Source organism: Thunnus maccoyii, chromosome 14 (assembly GCF_910596095.1).
Source record: "Thunnus maccoyii chromosome 14, fThuMac1.1, whole genome shotgun sequence".
In the NCBI taxonomy this organism is placed as follows: domain Eukaryota; kingdom Metazoa; phylum Chordata; class Actinopteri; order Scombriformes; family Scombridae; genus Thunnus; species Thunnus maccoyii.
In genome coordinates, this window is record NC_056546.1 from 11,321,262 (window position 1) to 11,342,209 (window position 20,948).

At 40.6% G+C, this 20,948-nt stretch overlaps 1 protein-coding gene across 1 annotated transcript in view; it reads left to right on the plus strand.

Annotated features, from left to right (window-relative positions):
* Positions 1–7,225: 7,225 nt before the first annotated feature.
* grid1a (glutamate receptor, ionotropic, delta 1a) overlaps positions 7,226–20,948 on the plus strand; it is a 261,978-nt gene continuing 248,255 nt past the window's right edge. Inside the window, exons 1-3 of the mRNA XM_042433678.1 lie at positions 7,226–7,264; positions 8,826–8,955; positions 10,525–10,680. Of these exons, the coding sequence (XP_042289612.1) occupies positions 8,877–8,955; positions 10,525–10,680 (235 nt within the window). The 5' untranslated portion in view covers positions 7,226–7,264; positions 8,826–8,876. The remainder of the gene's footprint in view (positions 7,265–8,825; positions 8,956–10,524; positions 10,681–20,948) is intronic.

Below are 20,948 nucleotides of genomic sequence, written 5' to 3' on the forward strand. Positions count from 1 at the left end.
TGAGGCATATTCCTGAATATTTTCAGCACAGAAGTGACAGATTTACTAGAGTGTTAATAAATCTTGGCTGTGAGTGGTAACCAGCTGCAGGGGGACATTTCAAAATTCAAGATTGAAGAAGTTTATTATCATATGCACAGTAAACACGGGTGGTTACACCGTACAATGAAATTCTTACTTTGCTAGTCCACCTTTCCATGCAAAAAATTAAATTAAATTAAAATTTTAAAATCAAAATCACAAATAAGGTATATAAGTTACAGTGCAGTCTTGCACAGAACAGTATTGTGCAAAAAAACAGCGATCCTGACGTGACCGAGCAGTAGGTCATAAAATGCACTATGCATTATTGCAAATATTGCAAATAACAGTGTGGATACTGGTCAGAAAAATGCACTATGCATTATTGGAAATATGGTTAGATGACAGTGAAATGACAGCAGTAGTCACAATGTAACTCTGTGTGTAGTGTTCAAAGTTCAACCACTCAGAGTGTCTGCATAGGAACTATGGTAACTGAGTATCAAGATGAGCCTCACAAGTTGTGGACAGGAAAGCATACATTTGGAGCCAGTGCAAGGAAATCCAATTTGGTTTCATATCAGTAACGCTTATTGTGTTGGATTTTGTCATTAGGCCCAAGGCTTTAACTTCTGAAAAGTAGGCTAGGGGGTCAAAAGAAAGGGAGGAACCCCATAGAGTTAAAAGCAGACCAGGAACTGAGTTGAATACTAAGACTCTTGTCATCTCTACCTCTTACACACAGTATGAGAGAGATGAGAGAGAGAGAGAGAGAGAGAGAGAGAGAGAGAGAGAGAGAGAGAGAGAGAGAGAGAGAGAGATATCCTTAAAGCATATCTGTGAACGTGGAGGTAAGAGGAGAAGAAATGAAAAGGGTGAGATTGGGACAGCATGAGAGAGAGATAGTGAAAAAGAGAGAGAGGAAAAATGGCAGAGAGCAAGGTAGACACTTTGTTAATTCACTACACGGGGCCATCTTTCCAGGGTGCTGAAACCTAACCTTGACTTCATAATAGATAGATTAAAAACTGAGAGCTTGTTGGGAGCTGTGCTGTCTCTCCCTTGGCTTTTCTCTCTCCAGCTGCACTGTAATACTGTGTTTTGTACACAATTATAATGATATCTAGGATACCTGTGGGGCTTCATCTTATAAATATAACCACTACCCTGCGTGGAGTTAACTGCAGTTTAGTAAATGGTGGCGTTTGCATGAAAATATTTGATTTATACAACTGCTAGACCACAGCCTGGTGCTGATGAAGCAGTTTGTACGGTGCCTTTAGATTCTTTTGTTTTGCATAATGGCCACAGAAATGGAGAGCTTTCATAAGCATTTGTCTTTAATCATAATTTTTTTTGTGGTCTTGAGCTACAAAATGCGGATAATTGGAATAATTGATGTTTTTCAGGCAGTAGCAGAGCTTTTTAAATTTCAGACAGGGCCTCTCTGTGTCTAACCACTGTATGTGTTCTCTGGGTTACCTTCAGTAGTTTTCCTTTAATACTGAATTTAATCATGAATCAGATTGACCTGTTCTTAAAAACTAAAATACTCAAAGGATTTTGTTTTTGTGCTCATTTGCAAAGCGCACTTCTTTGCAGGTAGATTTCTGAGTGTGTTTCTGCTAATTGTCTCCCCTTTAAACAACCTCATCCACTAATGACTGTCTTGCAGGCACAGCTGGAATGAAATGTAGCTGACACAGACAGTGGGTTCAATAACGCTGCTCAGGGCACCCAAAACAAATGGCTGAACAGTCGCTATTAAGCGTATAAATTGTAAATATCTCTGCGGAGGAAATTAGTGCTTTACAGATTCTGCCAATGCTGGATAATAAGGAGTCTGTACTGTCTGAAACAACACGTTCTTATTTCATTATGAATTCATGGGCAGATTATCCAGATGAATAACATTATCTAAATAAACAGGAACTTTCTGATTCTTGGGACTGCAGGTGGTTTTGTGTTTTTTAATTGGGTGCAGTATTTCTTAAGACAGCCAAATAAATGAATAAACAGACAAGCAGACAGATAGATAAACTTACTGTACCTGGTGACCCCACAGACCAGTGTAAACAACAAATTGTGGACAGCAATACAGACAACACTGACCACATCTGGTATATTTACTCCTCTTTTTTTATTTTTAATAGGAGTAACCACAATTCACTCCCAGCTGGACATCAGCATGATGGTGAGACACATAGTTAGGGAACCGGAAAAAAAAGGAAAAACAACAAAACAACAAGAGGAGCGGTTTTGTCTTCTACCTGTCATGGGCAGCTTAATTCAGAGCAGTTAGGCTCATAAAGAAATACAGCTAGAACAACCTCTTTTCAGTCATACAACCAGTGTACTCTGTAGACTACTTACCGCATATGTTGTGTTTTCAAAACTCTTTTGTAACATAGAATACACTGGAGACATGAGTAGAAAGTTACACATACTGTATGAGCTGTGTTGAAGTTTGGACCTGATCTCTAAAAAAGGAGTCTTAACTATAGGTCAAATCTAAAACAGGTCTCTACTTTGTGTGAATCTACTTCATTACAGAAGCAGCTTCATATCATAATGAGCCTGCAATCCATGTGCAAGACCATGTTTGAAGGTTGCATATAGTACTGAATCCAGAGTTACTGTATGTCCCCAGCTGGAAAATTTACATAACTTTTGCACTGACAGCTGTCAAAATTCTTGGCTCCAGTGTGACACAGATAGACCTGCATTTCTTGCTGTTTCAGAGCTTCTGTTCGACCGGTATATTTTTCCATATATATAATCATTTATACATTTATTACCTAGTGCATATTTCACTCAAGTTCAGTATGGCGTAATGTTGAAATATTTAATGATGCGGGTAGTCAACAATTCACTCATTGAAATTCAGAGTCTGTGATGGAGGTTGTGCTTATTCTCCCATAACATGATTAATCTATAATGTTACCTCAGGCTGTGTATTTGGAAGACAGAGTCTTGCTTATTCACCTCTAGTGCTGCAGACACTTATTGCTATTCCCTGCACATGTCTGCTTGACATGAATGGATTTTCAACTTGTCTGAGATTTAACCCTCCTCCAAATTGGCACAGGGGCTTCATATAACTAATCCCGGACCACAATGAGATGGACAGGGCCAACTGCACAGTGACAGATTCTTCAGACAACTCACAATATTAAAGTGTCATCTCTTCCTATTTTACTATTAATGTAGGAAACCAACTTCTTTATATATATGCTACCCACTTCTATCAAAGAGGAGTACTGTTTATGCTCTAAGTGCATTCCTCACTGGTTGTTATTAAGCAACAGTAACATACTGTATGTGTGCCAGACAACTACTGGTCTAATTATTTTTACTTACAGTACATTTGACTGCATGTTGCTGGCTCTGTACATTTGTCTCCAAAGACTGTGGTTATGTTCAGCTGAGGCTAAAGGCTAATGAACTGATTACACTTAGACTTATTGTACAACACATCATCAAATCATGGCTCCATGTGCAAGGATAAGAGCAAACACACTAGATGTAGTGCCCATTACTATGTAAGAATTACTATTTATTAATATAAAACAATTAAAAAAAGATTTCTCCCCTTTGATTTAAAAGCAGATGTAGTGAATATACAATAGCATTAACAGTGCTACAAATCAATGAAGACAGAGTTACACAGGAGGCAGGCATGTGTATTAAACTCTAAACAGCATTCATTTCACAGGCAGCAGTGTGCACTGCCCCAAGACATGCATAAGAAAATAATTTAGGATCAAACTGAGAGACTGGACTCATCAGAAGGAACTGAGGACCCAGAACGAAAAGACAGTATTCTATAGAAACAATTAATCATGCCAAGACATACGCCTAAAGCTTTTGATTAGAAAAGCGTGTTATTTGAGATGAAGGAAAAATGAGTTTATCAAAGAAGAATAGGCTATTAGTAGGTCACTGTAACCGTGGTACTTACTCATTCATGATTAACAGCAGGCTTTTTTCTTGGCTTTGATAATTCCACATGTGACAGCTTCTCTTCATCTGAATTCACTTTTTGGTCTTGTTCCCAAAAAGGAGGAGAAAAACTCTGTCTTTCTTTTTCACTCCATTGCTCATAGCCATAAACATTAATGACTCAGGTTTGTGTGACAATGAAATTCCACCTTCATCGCTGAAAGCAGGCGTGACCTACCCGCCAATGTCTCGGTGACTGTCTGCAGCACTTTTGAGACTAACTTGTGTTGACACCCATGGAGGTGCATGAGGTGCGCTGCAAAAGTGGAGCTGAAGGAACGAAACTCTGACAATGGCGCCAATATTTTTTTCTTAATTTGGCAATAATCATTAGTGGACGTTTTTGGACCAAAAACAGAGCAGATATGAATCACTGTATCAGGCGCGTAGCCAGTAATGGGCCTGGGCGGCACTGGCCCACCCAGCCAAGTTTGATCAAAATACACTTCGTAACAATAAATATAAAACATATGTATAAGGGAATAAATAATCTCTCTGTTGATCTACTATTAACTTGACGTGTGTGTTGACTTTGCCCTCTGATTAAAACGGAAATGTTGAAATAAGCTTAGGAAGTTGTTCCTGAGCTGCCTTCAGCCAGCTAGCTGTTCTTCAGGCGATGTAACGTAACGCCATAACAATGGCTAAACAAAGTTTTTAATGTGTTATTTGAAAAAGTTTAGGAAGAAGAAAATCCACCGCCTCCATTGTCTGAGTCATCCAGACTCATCAGCCCACAACAAGGTCAGCCCAGCCGCTCACTCCATGGTGGTAAAGCGCTTTCTCCCGGTCAGCCTGATGCGGGTTCACCCATAGCCGCGGGAAATACGGGTGCTGGGGCAGCTGCAGCCTCCAGGTGGCTGGCAGCCTATAGGCCCACATGTGTTGTTGCAATATTTTTTTTTCTGTCGCGTGCGAGCCTGTCCGGCAAAAAAATAGACCTCCGCGTAAAGATGGTAGACTGAGGACAAGAACCGGACCTGAGATGCGGGGCTCACGGACCCGGTTGACACATGCCGGTTAGAACTGTCTCCGGCAGCCCCTCTACTAAAAACTGTAGTTATCAACTTGACAGGACTGAGGAAACTGTCCAGAGGAAACAGAATTAAACTTTTAACTTCTGAAAAACATTTTTTAGACAGCTCTGATGGAGCTCAGGATTTATCTACGAGGACGGCTGCTTTACTCCAAACAGTTTCACTGTATGAACCTGGACTGTGTGTGTGTGTGACCTTTCGGATGTGTAGAAGAACACAGAACATTAGACCCTGACTGATCCTGTCGGCGTGTCGGGAGATCTAAATAATCAATGAAGTTACGCTGCTGTGCCTCGTGCGTAAATGCGCATAGCTTTTCTCTCAATAGGGAGACGCATTTATAGTTTCTGCTGCGGTGGGATCGCTGCAAGTATTTAATAAACTCAGACATTTTTGGTGGACGGGGTGTTTAGTCAGCACCCCTCACCCCCGACTGAAATCATGTTCTCACGTTCATGTTCACCCACTGATTTATGTGCCATTCATAAACCACATTCACAGCTAAATTTGTATGTATTTATGCAGATTCAAGAATGGAAAATCAAGGTGCTTTTCATCGAAGTGGTACGGACAGTTTTCTTGATGCGAGACTAGAGTGCAATGACAGTTTTCTGTAATATGTTTTTTCGTGAGCTGACCGGTACTGAACCAACAATAGCTGTAAGATGGCCCTGTATTGGCCCACCCAAAATACAATTTCTGCCTACGCCACTGAACTGCATAATAAGCCCCCCAAAATGTGTACCTATCCATTAGATTGTCCTCTTTCCATGGAAAGGTATTGCCTCTATCATATTAGATCTACTTTCTAATGCATGGAACTATACTCATTGCACAAAACACACAGTGATATTCATTCAAATACCTCATAAATACCTTTCTATATGCAGAGAATAAATATTAGAGAGGATACATCATTTTCAACATGGCTGTCTCGTATATGGTAATGGTTAACATTGGATAAGATAGCAAGACTTACCACTTATACTTACATATCATCACTATATGAAGCGTCCTCTTTTTCCATCACAGCTCACCTGTGAACCAGAAGCAAAACTGTCACTTGATACAATATGTATTTCACACACTGTACGATGCAGCTACAACCTTGTCATTAGTGTCTCGTATAGTATATTCTCTGTTTTCTTATAGTTGTCTATCCTTGGTATTTTTTAAAATAACTAAACATGTGTGGGTGCATTTAATTATGTATACGAATACATGTTATTGGACAGCTTCATTGTAGCTTTTGTATAGTAGCCAGATGGAGCAGATTTTATTATTTTCATGCAGCTTTTACACTACATGCACTACATGTATTACTACCCCCAACCGAGGAGGACTGGGTGTGGGAGAGCGAGGGAGAGAGAGAGAGAGAGAGAGAGAGAGAGAGAGGGAGAGGGAGAGAGAGAGAGTACTTGCATTTGAGATTTCCATCATATACAGTCATAATATACGCATGAAAACACAAAGAATGAAGCCTATAGATCTATTTGAAATGCCAGTTAAGTCACCAGTTAAAAACGAATAATTTATTGATGAAATCTCAGAAACATATTGCTTCATAGATCAATGAAATTAAGAGATTCATTCCTCTGCTAGTAATGAATTTTTTATGGCATTTTGGATGGCTGTCAGCTTAAAAATCAAATCTCAAGGTTAATTTTTCTGTTTTGATCCCCTTGGAATGAAAATAGATTGATCTACGGGAGCTGTAATTGGGATCAAAGGGTAATAATTCAGTAACTCTTACAGTATTTTCCTTTCCTTGGTTGTCAAAGCTATTATCAGCGCTATAAACTCTGATAATCGGCGCTGATATGTGGGGTTAGCATGTACCAAATATCCAGACATAAAAATCAACCGTTTTATTCCACCATTAAGTTATCAGTGTCATGGAAACATTTTTTCCAAAAGCAGTGTACTGTAGGCTAAATAGTCTTTTAAAACTCCCCATTTAGTCTATTTTTGATGTAAATGACACATAAAGTAATGTGTTGAATTGGGCTCACCACCACACATGAAACACAACATGAATCGGTATGAAAAATTGAGATATTTTGCGCCGCCACAGCTGCAGTATCCACGGGTGGCCAGTAGGGGTAGTGTGTGATTTTACAACAACTTTGGAGGCACGGATGTTTGTTTCTCCGCTGCGATGAAAACCCAGATGATTACCATGATGCAGCACATGTGACATGAAAGTGAGGTGGATTTATTTAATTTTGCCTCTGGAATAAAAAAAAAAAGTGGGCTGCAGTGGGGGTTGGGTTAAGCATTATTTTTTTTCAGTTTTACTTTACAACCAAGATTTAAAGACGTCAAATAAAATGAATAAACAAAAAAACAGAGGAAGATATTTAGTGGAAAGTGGGATGGTTGACTGTTTGCTCTACAGGTGCCTGTTTGTCTTGGCAGTTTGGTGAAGGCGCTGTCCACTGTCGGTGGTGCTGAAAGTTTGTGCTCTGCGCCTCTGACAGACTTAACCAAACAATTAAGAGATATTTCCGTTTTTATCGCAGTCACGAGAAATATCCTTTAATTGTAAGATTATGCCTATCTAGAAACTCCGTCTTTTCCATGACTTCTTCTTCACAGCTCTACACACGCCGGGAATCTGCCAGGCATTGTGAGGCGTGTAGCCGGCACCCCATAAGACATATTTTATATTTTAAAAAAAGCCTGTCCTCGAAATGAGCCCCAACAACCATACTACCATAATCCCGCGATGAAAAACAAAGAGGGCGTCAATTATGTTGAAGCAACAATCAATTAATCGAGCAGGTCATGCAGTTGTAACAAAAAAACTGATCTATTTTTGTGTTTGTTCCTCTGCAAAATGCTCCCCCGTTAACTCCTTCCAGCTGTTCCCCGGCTCGGTCAGGCGTTGTGGCTTCTGTCACGTCTGTCCCTCATCCATCAGCCCTCGCCGAGGAACATGGTGTGTAAATCCTTTTCTGTGCCACATCAGCTGCGCTCCGTCGCCACTGAAGGAAAAATCAGCCTCTGTCTCTCTCTCTCTCTCTCTCTCTCTCTCTGCTCTCGCACATCTTCCCTTGAAACGCCAACTTCTCCGAAAAGTGAACTGTTTACACCTCCGTCGACTTTTCATCCCTTCGAGCCAATCAATATGTTGGATTTTGCGTGTGAGCTTTTGTCCCACACTTGTCTTTCTTTTTGGTTTGTCATATAGGCTGCTGGAGTTTTTGCTTTGTCTCTTGTAACCTCCAGTCATGTGTTTAGTTATCGGCTCTCCAAGCGTCTTTCTCTGGCTAGTCCAAATCATTTCTACCCGGCTTGTCGGGACAGCAGCCGAGTCGTGAAGTCTCTGCAGTCACGTGATCGAGACAGGACTGAAGAGTGTTTTTTTTTTCGGAGTGTGTATGTGAGAGTCTCTCCGTGTGTAGTTAGAGGGGTGTCCCTCCTCCGCATTTTTTGCTGCTTGCCATGCTTTAGACGCCGGAGCGCAGGGAGAGAGGCGAGAGTGAGAGAGGTAACACCGGTCTCTCTCACCGGGCTACCTGTCTTTTCAGTCTTACCTCGGGTCCCCGTCGGTTCCACCTCGTCCTTTTTGAGCCCACCTTCCTGCGGTCGGCTTTTTTGTTGGTTAAAAAAAGGAAAAGAAAACTGATAATTTCTGTCGGGTTTTCTTACGGGTCTGGGCTGGCTTAAGGAGGACCGCGGTTCTGTTTTGCAGTGGGTTTTGATCATCTTCTTCTTTTTTTTTTTTTTTCCTTTTTTTCTTTGGGTGCTCCATTTGGACAGTATAGGACAGCCGAGCAGAGCTTGGATGAGCCGCCTTGCTGAAATCCCGAGATGGAGTTGCTGCTGATCTGCCTTTCCCTGTGGATATTGCAATGCAATTCGGCCAGAGCGGACTCCATCATACATATCGGTAAGCGTCCGATAAGACAACATGCAGTTTGGGTTAGGCAGGTGTAAAAGGCAAAGCGCAGCCAGCTCATACTGCGTTGATCACAGGATTTTAGTCAGAGGGCGGGATAAATAGTCTATTCAGCTTGCATCCTGTGTTTAAGCAACACTTTGACTCTCAAGCGAGTTGAAAAGTTGGTGTTCTGTAAACGGGCATGCCTCTGACCTTTACTGCCATAGCTGTGTTGTCATTATGTGTCATTATTATTTCATTTTGAGCAGACATTTGTTACACTTTTCGACGGCAGATCACTGCATTCATGTTGGCATCTGATCTAAACCTCGCCACTGTCGGCCTGTAAATTGCAATTCTGTATTGAAAACACGGATTACAGTAAGCAGAAAGGCCTGTTCCGATGAAGCTTGACGAAATGAATGTCCAACAGCCAAGTGACTGAGGCTTTTTTAGACCAAGCTACCTCTTGTCTTTACCCGAGAAGCCTCAACTTTCACCGGAACGTGACTGCAATGTCAATAACAAGACAGAGGGAATGTCAGTGGAGTTTCGTTTTAGAGATGCAAAACGCATAGAGCCTCTTTGTACTCAAACTTCAAACCAGGGCTGAGATGGGGGATCCTCTAAACTCATCATGACAAATAATTCAGACCTGATATTTGTCCATAAATATCGGATTACATCCCATTTTATAGTTTTGAAATAGATTGATGACCCCCCCTCTCCACGCTGAATAATAATCTAGCTTTGTGCCCCCCTTTCATGCATACAGTCACGTAGCCGATCATAATGACTGGCGTTGTAATCTGAGATAAAAATGTCAATGTCACTGTGAGCAAATTTCGTCTCGGTGCTCCTCCGCTGCTGCTGCTGCTGCTGCTGCTCACAGTTTACTGCAACAGTCTGGCAAGCAGCAGGTGCTCAGTCACTGGCTTAATACAGCGGTGGGACTCAATCCAGATAATATTGGCTGATGCCCTGCATAACGTTAGGGTACCCCAATCATGCTTCTCGTTTGCTGAAACCTTTTTAAATGATATATGTGCGTCTCTCAATAACAACTGATGCCATTTTGATAAACAGAAAGAGGAGAGGAAGGGGGAGAGGGAGACAGTTAAGCTTCAGCATGCCTCCCACACAAGGCCTATAATGCTTATTGGGTAGGGTGCCATTGATCTAATAGACGTGACAGCTATTTATTTCATAAGTTTGGCTACTTTATGAGTCAAATAATACAGGCTTTATGTGGGCTGACCGTGTCGCTCTCCATGGTGCTGAAATCTTGTCAGGGTGCACTGGAGACACACATATGTTCCACAGCTTCAAGTCCAAATTAACCGCACAGAAATAAAAGTAAATTTTACATATCATTATTCAGTTAAGCATAACTTTGACAGGTTGTGGACAGTAAAATGAAAATGCTCCGGCATACTATACTATATAATATTGACTGTCGATCAGTGAAGGTGCAGCTCATTCGCCACTTCCTCCATCTCTAACTCAACAGTGGAACCACACTTCACACCGTTTTTCTTACCCCACAAATAAGCTGTGTTTTTTTTTTTCACTCAACAGGTGCCATATTTGAGGAAAATGCTGTGAGAGATGACGAGATTTTCCAACTTGCCATCTCAGACCTGAGTCTGAATGATGACATTCTGCAAAGCGAGAAAATCACCCATTCTGTGAAACTTATTGAGCCTAACAACCCCTTCCAGGCTGTGCAGGAAGGTAAGCGTGAATCCCCACTGGATCATTTATTTTTTGCCCCTGCTATTTTATTTGATTACTTGGGGCTGCGGGGTTAGGAAGGTGGTCTTTTTTCGCTCAGTCTCTGTATAAAACTCCTGATTGCTGATCTTGGACATATTTTGGGCCATGAGGCATTGTTGACCAGTTAGTGTGATGGTTAGAGGAGCAGGCAGTGATGATGATACATATCTCTTTGAATCATGGAAACGGCTATTTGAGTGTGTGTCTGTGTGTGTGTGTTGCCACCTGCAAAGCGCTGTGCCACTGTACCTAAGCAAGGTGTCTTCTGTGGTTGAAAAGCTAGGTGGAAGCATTGAGTTAGATCACAGCAGCTTAAGATAATTTGTTATGCTAAATAAAATCATTCAAAGATGATCAAATGTAATTCCAGCACCGATAATGAACTTATGTAATCGCAGCAGAGGAAAATATTCCTGGCTTTTATGTCTCATTGACGGATGAACACTACAATCTTGTTCATGCACATTGCTCATCAGCCTTCAGCTTTTTTTCCCTTGTAATGTTTTGTCTGCTTCATTTGGATTCTCGTGAGTGCCCAGAATGTACACATCTCCACACAACAGACAGGAAATTAGCAATGAAATTATTTTAGTCAAGGTTACGCCTCTCATTCACTGACAGGTGGTCCCATATGTTGGAGAGTGGGGTAAGATGACCCAGTTTTTACGTATGTTGTCCTCTAGGTAAGGAAAAATGAGACAGAAGTAGAATGAAAACATCTACCTTTATTTCAGGATGTCTCCTATCAAATGAAATTGTAAGAGCGCATCTATGACAAAGGGGCCTAAAAGTATGACTTCCCAAGAAGAAAAAAAGTGTTCCTGTGGTTCAACTTGCCCCTTAGGGGTAAGTTGATCCAAGTGAGTTAGTTGAGTCAGCTGGGGATAAACTGACCATCTGACTTTTTAAGACCACTGAACAAACAAAAACAATTATTCAACATTCCATTCATCAAGGTTGCAGAGAAATATGAATTGTTGCTCCCTTATTGCAGTTCCTGCAGTATTTGGAGATTGACGTAGCTTTTTAAACTCATCACTCAGTGGGAACGATGCCTCATCATTTTCCTTGAATGCAAAGGCGGTGCCAGCCACCTTGAAGGCTGAAGCTCTTCCCAAAGATGTTGCTTCAGGCATACGACAGGAGAGACATTGGTGTGCCATAAAATTTTTGAACCAATCTCAACCCACAGAAATAGGCTATAATTCATTCTATCATGGTGCTGTATTAAACTACACAAGATAATTTAGTCTATGCTGACCTAATCAGAGTTTTCCATAAGTGCCGGCTGTCAGCCAGATGGCCGGACATTAAAACATTTCCAGCCGAGTACTTTCTTACTTTCAGTGTTTTTACTGGTTTTAATCACTGGTTTGTTTTGATGAGGAGGAGACCTCTGCGGATAATTCGGCTCCCGGTAAAAACCTTGAAAACGATGAACACGGAAAGAATCCTAACCTAAAAACAAGCTGAGCACCTAGAAACAAGCTGAGCTAACTGCTTTATTCAGTGTTTTTACCAGTTTTAATTATATTAAGATGACTGAAGGCTGAAGAAAATTGAAAAGAAAAAGGACAGATGCTTTTTTGAAAAATGCTTTATTTTCCATTCTATTGTATCATAAGTAAAATATGGCCTTAAAAATGTGTGATAGACAAGTTTACGTCACACTGTTGAGCAGCAGCAGCAGCACTATTATTTTCACCCAGCTGGACATTGTATGCACTAGTAGAAAACCCCTGCCTAATGAGTCATATAATTTCCAGCACACCCTACCTGCTAAACCCTTCTCCTTCCAGTTACTGGGGACAGGAATGTTGTTTCTTTCTGCCAATTCCAATACCAGTTCACAGAATTTCTTCGGAGTAAGGCCATGGAACTGGTCAGCCAGCTCCTTCATATGGTTTACAAGCTCCTTCTCTAAATCCTCTGAGGACCCTCTTTGCTTCTGCTGTCCCACTGTACCTTACTGTTTTTACTTACTTTTTATGATCTGTCAACATTTCTGTCTTTTGCCACTTATCTGGTGGATTTTCCATTCTTGACATCATTGGCTGCTCTCTCCATCTCTTCAAGGGGTGTTGAGCCCCAGTTGGTTTTTCTCATGTAGGTTCTTGGCATGATAGCTTTTCAACAATGTTTAAGTTTAAGTTGAACCACTGGCTCACTTTGCCCCATAGCCACCATTTTGGAAAAAAATGGCCTAGCTTAGCAATTCAAACTAATCTTTAACTAAGTTATTCACATAGTTTTATACGTAAGCAAATCACCAACATGTATAATACATATTTTTTGACTTGGATAAATTTCCTTTGACATAACAGTCACTATACCTGACATGAAGAAAATTTACTTTGACCAGCAAAAAACTGTTTTTTGTGTAAAAAGTAAAACACTTGCCACTTCTCTCATGTGCTTTTCTCCATCACAGCAAGATAGACAGTTGTCTAGATACAGTGGGTGGGTCAACTTACCCACTGGCTCATCTTACCCCACCCTCCCCTACTGTTGGCTGCAAAAGTAATTAAAAATTCTTCTGCTAAAATGAATCATGAAGACTTTAATAGGATCCAAGGGACCTTCAAAGGCTGTTTATGTCCCCTGCACTTAGTTACCTGCCTGTACTTTTATCCTCAGTTGCACAAAGGCCTTGATGATTCATTGCTATTCATAGTGCCCCTGACAGGCACAGAAAGATGAAAATATGTCCTACCTTTTGCTATAATTATCCAGTGTCATTTAGCTGTGGTCTTTAACAATATCACTGATATCTATTCTAATTTACAGTGCTTTTGTAGACTCTGGCATTCAAGTTGTTTAAATAAATCTGAAGTATATATAGGAGATATTCCATCTTGCCGCTGCAGAGATGAAATAAAACATTTATTACGCACATGTGTGACTTTCCTAATTTATCAGTCACTGTCGCTTGAGATGCAAAAGTGTAGTAATTATACAGCCAATAAATCATTTGCCATTTGTGCAGTTCTCTAATTAGTTCAGTAGTGTAGTCAAAGATGGAGTGAATTTAACCACTTTACACCTACACGTGGTGGAAAATACACCTATAATAGTCCCACATATCTCTGCTTCTGAACTCATACTCATATTAATTGTCTTGTTGTTTCATTAAGTTGTTTTGATTTGACAATCCTCTTGACAACAACACAGTGTCATGTCTGTGCAAAAGCTAAAAGGCATGCAGTAGCTATAGATAATGTTTTATAATAAAATAAAAAAAAGCAAAAATGTAAAGAGAGTACAGAGCTTGTTATTCCTCATTGAAAATGATTCAGAGCTTATTTCCTCTGATTGAACTGCCTTGCATAAGCCTTGATTGGGTATCATTTAACATGCTTAATTACTGTTTACAGTTAGGCTCCTGACAATCAAATATTCGCAGAAGTGGGTGATTAGGGAGCATCCGGTTTCTGGAATAATGTGCAGTCGATGACGCGAGGATCAATGGGTGGCCCCGGATTCTTGCACAAGACACAAGGCAGGGTGGTGAGTGTTGAGTGACAACCAGGATAAGCTGACCTTTTGCTTTGCTCTTTTGTTCACTGCCATCCTACTGTGAGTGGCAGTCGGGACCTTGCCACCACATGGCAAAGAGGGGGGGTGATAATAAACAGGGATGGGAGGGGGTGGGGGTGAGTGAGGGGAATGAGCCTGAGATAATAGAGGAAGAGAATATACAGTAAGTGGCAGCAGAAAAGAGGAAGGGAGGGAAATGAGGGGTGAGAAGAGCAATGAGGATAAGAATAACCATGAGTACCAGCAACAGTGGAGGAAAAAAATGGAAAAAAGAGAGAAGTGAATTGAGATCAAGACTTGAATAAACATGAGTGGACATAAGAAAAGCAGGAGGAGTTAGATGTGAGGTGATGAGGAAAATTTGCCATCCCTGTGAGAGGTGTAGCTGCAGCGTCATGTTTGTCCTTATTTAGCTTCCTTTGTCCTTGTACCAGTGGAACATATATTAACGAGGATGTCACATAGACAGCATGCACACAGAAATGCGCAACTATTCAGTCCTCCCACACTCTTATCGTTTAAATATGACAGCTTGCTGTCAAGCTGACTGGATACACCACCTGACCACACAACTGACAGATACTGTCCTATTTATAAGCGAGAGCAACTTGGAGAGAATGAATAGAGAGATTTCAACATCGGGAGAGAAAACTATCTAAAAATATCTATCTCTCATGTACAGATGCCTGCCATCATGGTTTTTTAGATGCTGACACAGGAACACAACAAAAACAAAACATGGTCAATGCAACAACCCCAGCCCATATCCGTCACATTTCCCCTTCAGTTCTTGTGCTGTATAGAAATCAAGATAAATGGTGCAAAAGCAGGTTGTTTTTTTTAAATTATACTGAATTTACTCAGATGGAAGTAGAGGGGGGAGGCTGCCACCTTGTTGTGTGATTATATAAATCTGAATCCGTACATGTTATTGACGCTCTTATCAAGTGGGGTAATAATGTTACTATATTTCTAAGTCAGTAATGATCTTAGAAAGTTGAGAGTTGAGTTCAGAGTATGACCACAGCAGATGTGGTGACAGTACATAATTTGCATATTATAATACAATACAATGGGAAATATTGTTTGTTTTACTCAAGAGTATAGTATTAGATGAATGACAATTGATTCAGGCTGTGACAACGTTGCATTTTAACTGGTTTCTCATACATCTTGAGATTTCTTCCCACCTTAATTTAAAAGTAGAAGTTTTATCCTCTAGGGCACATGAGTATGCATAAGAAACAGAGCTTTTATATCCTTTCCTGTCTTGTACCAGTTTATTCAAAGGAAGTGGCAGAGTAGAGAGGGGAGGCTGCCACCTTGTTGTGTGATTATGTAAATCTGAACCCATAAATATTTCTTCTATCTTCAAGAAAAGTTTAGCTGCCTGTAAGGAAGAATTATGATAGGATAGAGTTGAACCATATCATGTATGTGCAACATTTGTAATATTAGAGCATAGACAAAGAGACTATAATGCTAAAGTTACTTAATCACAGCGATAAGAGTTCTGACACTCAGCACTTTATGTGCAAGTTTTCAAAGCAACATAAGACAACTAACAGAAAGCCAAAAAAGTCAAATCCCTGTTGTAGCACCTGCAGGTGCAGGTGTCAAAATACAGCAAGTTTTAACAAGACTGAGAGTCGACAGGCACTCTAGCAACTCTGTGAGGCTCTACTTAGACGCAGCTGTGCATTTGCTAATTAAACATTTGCTAATTAGCACTAAACACAAAGGCTGAAGGGAATGTTTTTGCAGGTATTTGGTCATAGACCAAACATTGACCTGATGATGGTGCTAGAGGACAAGTTGAGGAATCACTAACATAATTACGATTTATTCTCTGAGTATCATGAATATCTGTACTAACTTTAATGACAATCCATCCAATTGTTGAGACATTTAGCTCAAAACCATAAATGTGACGCTACATGTAAAGTCATTAGGATTCATCCTCTGGCAACCACGAATGTCTGTATAAAATTTCATGGCAATCCATCCAATAGTTGTCGAGATATTTCAGTCTGGACCACCTGGAATAGTTAAAAAAAATCTTAAAAACAGTCATGACAATATGACAAACATCAACAAAATAATCAACATGGATATGTTGGACATACTGTATATATCATATACTGTTGAGTTTTACAATTTCTGCTGAATGTCATTCAGTCTAATGTAGCAGTAATTGCAATGTTTTTTCTTTTTTTATGAGGTGTTCACATTATTTTGTCAACCCCCTGCAGTTTACCATTGCATTTTAAAGAAAATGTTTGGAACAAAGCAGATAGAAAGCTCAGCCATCTGGCCACAGTTAGTGGAGGTAGTTTCCTGCTCCTCTAATGTGCAGTAATTTGTTGAGTGTTCTGTCTCACTGAGTTCTCCTCACACACCACACCACTGGTGACCCTCCATTTTCATCTAACCCCTGCCAAGGTAACGTCAAGGAGGATTTAATTCTTTGCCCTTTCTTTTCCTGGAAGCCAATATACTTTGATGAACTTGCAGTGCAATTCTTGTTTTTTTTTTCTTTTTTTATCTTCCAATCACAATCTGTAATGACAAAAATTGAAATAATGGACCATTTGAAAGTGTTGACATGGGTAATGAAATATCCTCCATGTGATTCTCTGCTTATGACAACTCATTACTTGCCATGCTCTAAATGTGATGGAATGCTGCCCTTTCACTATTATTGTCCCGGTGAATTTAATAATGCTGCATAAATCTTGGTAATGGATTTGTTTGTGTTTTTATGTCTTTTTACCAGCTCTACACAGAGGGGGGATGATAAGGCCATTTTACTGGCCCCTGTTAATTACCCAACGGTTATTTTAATCCATCATAAGCTCCTCAATGGGCTGTATAAAGGCCTGCTGGTACCTTAATCAGCTAAGTGATGTTGCTGCAGAGGTATACCTTTCACCATTTAATCTCTTCACAATGTGAGGCCCACCACTCAGCATTTAGGGTTAACCTTTAGTTGGATGCTTGTGTTTGCACACGGGAGCCAAAAAAAACCTACACAAGTGGTCCTGGTAGAGCAAAATTTAAAGGAACAGTATTTAAGATTTAGTGGCATCTGGAGGTGAGGTTACAGATTGCAACAAACTGAATACCCCCCCCCCTTCCAAGTGTGTAGGAGAACCTACGGTGGCTGTGAAACTGGCAAAAAACACAAAAGGCCCTCTCTAGACCCAGTGTTTGGTTTGTCCATTCTGGGCTACTGTAGAAACATGGCGGTGCAACATGGCGGGCTCCATGGAAGAGGACCCGCTTCCTATGTAGATATAAAGGGCTCATTCTAAGGAAAGCACAACAATTCTTTGTTTCGGGAGATTATACACTAATTAAAACGTACTTATGAAATCTATATTCCTTCTGCCAATTCCATTCTGCTAGATGCCACTAAATTCTACACACTGCACCTTTAATGCCTGTCTAGAAGAAGCTGGGGCTACTTCTGTAGTAGCCAGGTGGTGTATGGAAAGATTGTGAAGTAGCTCAGCTAATTAAAAAAAATAGAGATTAAGTTTTAGTAAAAACAAAAAAAACAAAAACATATTAAATTACAGTATATTTATTGTGACAAGCTATTATAGGCCAACTGCACAGGACACACTTCCTACTAACCTGAATCAGTTGTTACTGACAAGTGTATGAAAACTATTTAGGATTTTTAAATACAAAAAAGTAATGAAAAAAAATGGTTGAAAAGACAAGCTTTTGCCCTCCCAAGCGGTAGTAGCCTGGCAAAAGAAAAATAGCAGAAACAAACCTAGACTAGATATTGTAAATCGACAATTCCAGGATGACCCTGTCTTGTATGAAAAATCATAATAATAATATCAATCTTTATATAATCAGTAATGTCAAATAGCATCCATTTTGATATCAAGTCAATTTAAGACATGTGGAACATGACTGGTAGCTAAAAAAGTACTTGAGCTCATTCGATGGGCCTCTGGTGATACATCAAACAAAAAAAGGTCAGGAACCACTTACATACAAATAAAGAATAATAGTAAGTATGCACCATTCCACCATCCAAACAATACATACACACTGAGCCATTCCCCTTTGGCATTGCTATTGCATTGCCCTACAAATCTTATCTGCCATATCTAAAATACGGCAGATAGGATTTTTTTTTTCTTTTTTCACATTTCAGATAGGGTGAATGACTGCCTGAGACACATGAGCACAGAAAGACACACACTCTGTATCACAAACACACACCTGAAATGGATGTCCTGCCTCCTGATAACCTGACGCGTTGTGTCTTGAATTGGTGCCATCCTGCTTGGCTTGAGCTTCTGATAACACAGTGAGAGATGCCTATGTTGCCGCTGGGGCTTGTGTGGACTTTGCATAATTGAGGACAGTTTATGCATTTGTTGTGCAACAGTGAAATGAAGTATGTGTGATTCTCAGTATATCAGAGAGCGTGGATGTGTTGATACTTGCCTTGTTATTGCGTGTTGCAGTATGTTAAGTGCTGCAATGGTTTAGTTCCCTGTGGACTGCTTATAGTCCACTGCTGCTATATTCATTCTTTCTTCCATGTGCATCCGTTATCGACTTGTGTTACCATCTGGAAGAGATTTCAAAGGCAAAATACTATTTTTTCTGTTAAAGAGGTCATCTTTGAGTGACGTTACATCTGTTATGTAACTGACTGTGCAGTTCTGTGGTTTAAACAAACCTCTACTTGTCCTTCTCTACCCGTGCCATTCATACCACACAGTGCGGATGGCATAGGGGAAGCCCTATGGGACCTGTAGTCCACCGTGGGCTGACAGACACACCAAAGAATATGTATTCCTCTAGCTTTTCTTTAGAATAGCCAGAGTCAGCAATGTCTGGCAACTGCTGAGCAGCTCCTGCCACAGAGGGAACAGAGAGAGAGAGAGAAAGAGAAGGGAAGGATATGAGGGAGACAGAGAGGTCAAGTCTGTTAAATGTTGGATCTGCTTAGTAAGGCTACAGGTTTTGTCCTCTGTGCCATACAGAAGCAGCACAGCCAGTCAGAATTCCTCTCCTGCAGTGGGATAACTCTGTGTCCCATAGTCTCTACATTTGTACCAGATGTCTCTTTTGGCAGTTCTCAGACTCCTCTCCAAAAGGAGCACAGAGACATTTTTAAACATCCAATTATTGAAGAAAAAAGATGTGAGGACTTTTGAAAGTGATTTTGGCTTTGGAGTCAGAAGGCTTGGCCTGTCGATTAACTTCAAGAAAAACATCAATTCACTTAAATGCTACGTCTGATCTGTATTCAAAGGAATCATCGGCAGCGTACTGATTGTCACCATGAGCTGGGATTTTAGTAATCATTTAATTTGGGTACACAGGGCCTGCCTCGTTGGGAAGCGAGGAACAGTACAGATATCTGAAAATAAATAAATAAATGAGGAGAGAGAGTGCAACGCGATGCTTTGTTTGCTATAATCTTTCAACAGATTTTCACAGGTTTTTCAGGAAATGGGGAAATTCTGTTTGGTCTGTGATGTAAACAGAATTACTGTATTGCACTAATTAGAGAGAGTGGCAGTCATGTTGGGTCTTTGTGCGTTTATGTATTCATCGCACTCCTCTTGCTGTCTCACTGACAGACAGCTGAGGACTGATTTCAAAGTATTCTCTGTACTTGTTACACTGCCTTGTTTGATTGAGGATAGTTTCTGATTATTGGCTTCTGGGTGTTATGATGGCTGTCTGTTTGTGAAGAAAAGTGGATACATTTTAAATGGGCAAAGTGCATAAAAATCTTGATTGATGTTTGACTGTGTGTTCTGTCCAGGATGAAACTTGCATCATGTGGCACGAGTGAATTTTATTTGGGTGATTTTGCGCTGTCAGACAACAAACGTGTCATCTATCTCGGCCATCTATCCTACAATTGTGGTCTGGAAGACCTTTAGCACCTGTATTGATTTTCCAATATGACAGTGGCATCTGATGTATGACAAATGGCTAAAAGTGCATGAAATGTATATCTCAGAACACCTACACACATCACACATAAGGAGTTGCTTGTTATACATACACATGAACACACAACATATGTTTTCTCTATCACAGGTCTCTCAGCCCCATGTCTTATTCATGTTCCTGTCTTCTCTGGTGTGACAGATTTATAATGAGCTACAGAGAACACTGTGACAGATGTTAGTGCTTTGCCACGACCCCAAACAGCCCCCAACCACCGCTGGGGATTGGCCATCAATACTAATCTACCTGTTAGAGTGAGAGAGACTGAGTGAGACTGAGACATGGTGAGAGAGAGAGAGAGAGAGAGAGAGAGAGGTGGCCCAAAGGATATGTCCTGTCCAGTCAGATTGATGCTGATGAGGCCCTCGACCTCCATCCGTTGTAATACATCGACGTCCCACATGTTACTAGCATCATTTCTCTTTGTGTACACTGTTATGCTTCGACTTTATTGAGCTGCCTAAAGTGTGCTGCGAGATGACAGAGATGGGGAGGGTGATGGAGGCAGAGTGGGTGTATGAATGGTAGGATTTGTTTGTTTGTGCATCCTGGTATGAATACATGCCTTTATGAGTGTGGTTATATGCTGTAAGTGTTGTGGTGGTTTTACAGATTGAGGTTTGTGTTTTGTGGAGGTTTTTGAAAACATGGTGCTGTGGTGTGGTGAGAGGTGGTGTTGGTGTTGACAA